Source organism: Acanthisitta chloris, unplaced genomic scaffold (assembly GCF_000695815.1).
Source record: "Acanthisitta chloris isolate BGI_N310 unplaced genomic scaffold, ASM69581v1 scaffold38834, whole genome shotgun sequence".
NCBI lineage: Eukaryota > Metazoa > Chordata > Aves > Passeriformes > Acanthisittidae > Acanthisitta > Acanthisitta chloris.
In genome coordinates this window covers 1,703-4,538 of record NW_008668298.1, presented here as the reverse complement: position 1 = coordinate 4,538, position 2,836 = coordinate 1,703, and the positions used below count along the sequence as shown (strand labels likewise).

Genomic DNA, 2,836 nt, shown 5'->3' with positions numbered 1-2,836 from the left:
CGAGGCAGGGTAGAGGGCCGTGGTTTGCCGCTCCACTTGCCTGCTTGCCTTGTGACCTGCTCCTAATTCAGCTGAGCTCTAATTTTCGGTTTAGTCTCCATTATCACGTGGTTTCAGCCACCCTTGGCAGTGCTCAAGGCCAGCTGGCATGGACTTTGAACGGCCTGGTCTAGTGGAAGGTGTCCCTGCCCATGGCTGGGGGATTGAAGCCAGAGGATCTCTAAGGTCCGTTCCAGCCCAAACCGTTCTTTGATATTTGGGTTTTAGAATTTAGGGTATTGATGCTTTTGCTGCAGGGAGAGAATGAAAGAGAACTGTGGGAAGGGAACAGCTTTGTGGGTGGGGAAGTCCACAGTAGGGTTCCTGCTCTGTTTCTGGTACTGCTGGGTGACTTTAAGCAGGTCACCTCACCTCTGGCTCTGTGTTTCTGCAGCTCTAATGTGGAAGTAACAGTGGCTTCTATCTAAAGGTCCCTGAGAGGAAAGGTGCTGTTTAAAATCTGGAGGTGTAGCTGAAACACTCCTGTGAGATTTGAGGGTAATTATAACACCTTTAATGATGCCATATGCCAGGAGTGAAGTCACTTACTTATAAACCACTAAAAGGGCACAGGATGGTACTTACTAAATAACATTTTTTCCATAGGTTGGAGCAGCTTTGCCTGTTGATGTCTTAACATATGAGGAAAAAACTCTGTCTGCCATATTAAGAGTTATTAGCAGGTAAGGTGCATTTGGCATGTGCTTCTGATACTGCTGTGAAAGTATTTTTCATAAGAAACTAGAACTCTTGAGCTAAGAATGGTTTTTGAAGAATTAAGCCTAACTCTCAGATATTTGCATACAGCTTGCAGAAAATAATGACTCCAATCTGGTGACCTCATGCATCAGTATGTTATTCCTCTTAAAACCAGGATGTTTTAAATGGTTTTAAGACAGGAACTAAGCACTATTGAAATATGTGGCTTTAAATCTCTTTCTGTAATAAAGATAAGGATAGTTACAGTAAATGGTGAAGATAACTGCAGGTGATTTAAGGGATTAAAAAGCTTGAACACATAGAACAAAAACAGGGCTGGTAAAGGGAACTTAAAGAGGTTATAGGTAGGTATCTTTGTCTAAGACAGGAGACTGCAGCCAATGCAATAATGCAGGAAACCTGAGAAAACCAAATTTCATGAATATATTTTGTTTTCTTTTTACTTAGTGGCTTTGTCAAGCTGTGGAGTGCTCTAACCCTGCTGGGCTCCTACCAGAACAGGAGGTGTGCCTTCCGGGTGCTGCAGGTAAAGCCCTTGGGGCTGGGTGCCTTCCCCCAGGTGTCACTCTAAGGTTCTCTTCACAGAGAGATGGTCTAGATGCAAATTATCTTGGTTTGGGAGTGAAATGCTTTTCCATGCAGGTGTGTGGGCCTGGAGCAGTTCCCATCATATACTGAATCTTGTACAATGTGATGGTAGTGGCTGTCTCATTACTTTGAGGCTTCAGCCCAGTGGCATGTCCTGATGTCATTTATACATCTGTGAGAAAATAATTTCTTACTGAGAAATTATGCCCCAAATCATGGTCCAATCTTTTACTTCCCCTACCCCATTTCTTCCCTTTCTAATAGTCACTGTCGACTGACCTCATGTAAAAATGCATATGTGAACATGCACTTCCAGAGCTTGTTTTTTTTTCCAGAGGATGCTGCCTAATAAAATGAGTTCTGAGAATTCCTTGTCTCTGAAGCCATGGCTAGACAAAGATCTGCTCAGGCATAGCTCTAAGTTTTTAATCTTTCATGTTAAAGGAGAGTATTTTCAACCTTGAGTGCATTTGATGGTGATTTTTTTTAAGGCTTTAGTTCATTCTTGTTTGTTTTTTTTCATTTCCCCAAACTAGACATCTCCATTTCTTCTGGCATTATCTGGCAACAGTAGAGAACTAGTCTTGGACTGAGAGTGGTTGTTGGTTTGGCTGTACGAAGAAGTTCCTGGAGATGTTGCAGCTCTTCAGACGTGGAATTTCTGGAGGGATTTTCCAACAAAGAGCCTCGACAAGGCTAACATTTGTCAACTCACTGCTTGGACATCCTGTACTTCAGAGCTTACACATCAAAGTTGGAGACAAAGCTGAACTTAGCAAAGCTTTCACACAGAATGATGTAGTTACTTTTTCTTATTTAACAGGTGACACAAATCCTTTGCATTTAGATGAAGAATTTGCGAAGAAGTCTAGGTTTGGGAGAACTGTTGTCCATGGAGTTCTGATCAATGGACTTATTTCTGCAGTTTTGGGTACTAAAATGCCTGGTCATGGCTGTATATTCCTTTCCCAGGAGATTCGGTTTCCAGCTCCTTTGTATGCTGGTGAGGAAGTCACAGCTGCAGCAGAGGTGGAACGGCTGAAGGGTTCCATTGCACACATTTCAGTATCATGTCAGGTCAGAGAAAGTGGGAAGACTGTTATGGAAGGGATGGTCAAAGTCATGGTGCCAGACAGTTAGAGCTGTTCATCCTGTGCTACTTTACTATACAGACCAAACCATTGTACACTTCATTTTGACTCTTTTTATGTGACATGACTTAATCCAGTAAATCTGCAACAAAAAACCCGTTCAAAATGTTTGAAAGACACTGCACAAACTTAATCATGATGGAACTGCATTAAACTTAAAGCTTTGAATTTTTCTCTGTGTACTGTCAAGGTGAAACCAACTGAAGTAACCTCTGCTCTGCCCCAGTGGGGAGTCTGGAGTGGTGTGGCTTACACTGAGACTGTTCTTGCTGGCAAAATCACAGGCCACACTAGCAAAGTTCAGTTAAAACTTGTTCCTTCTGTATAAAGCAGCTGTA

The 2,836-nt window shown here is 42.4% G+C and overlaps 1 protein-coding gene across 1 annotated transcript; it reads left to right on the top strand.

Annotated features, from left to right (window-relative positions):
* Window positions 1–645: 645 nt before the first annotated feature.
* On the top strand, window positions 646–2,593 carry RPP14 (ribonuclease P/MRP 14kDa subunit; the record flags this gene model as incomplete). Its single annotated transcript, XM_009072837.1, has 3 exons — window positions 646–722; window positions 1,207–1,285; window positions 1,884–2,593. Coding segments are annotated over 3 exons (213 nt in total), but the record flags the coding sequence as incomplete, so codon positions are not given.
* Between the last annotated feature and the right edge of the window lie 243 nt (window positions 2,594–2,836).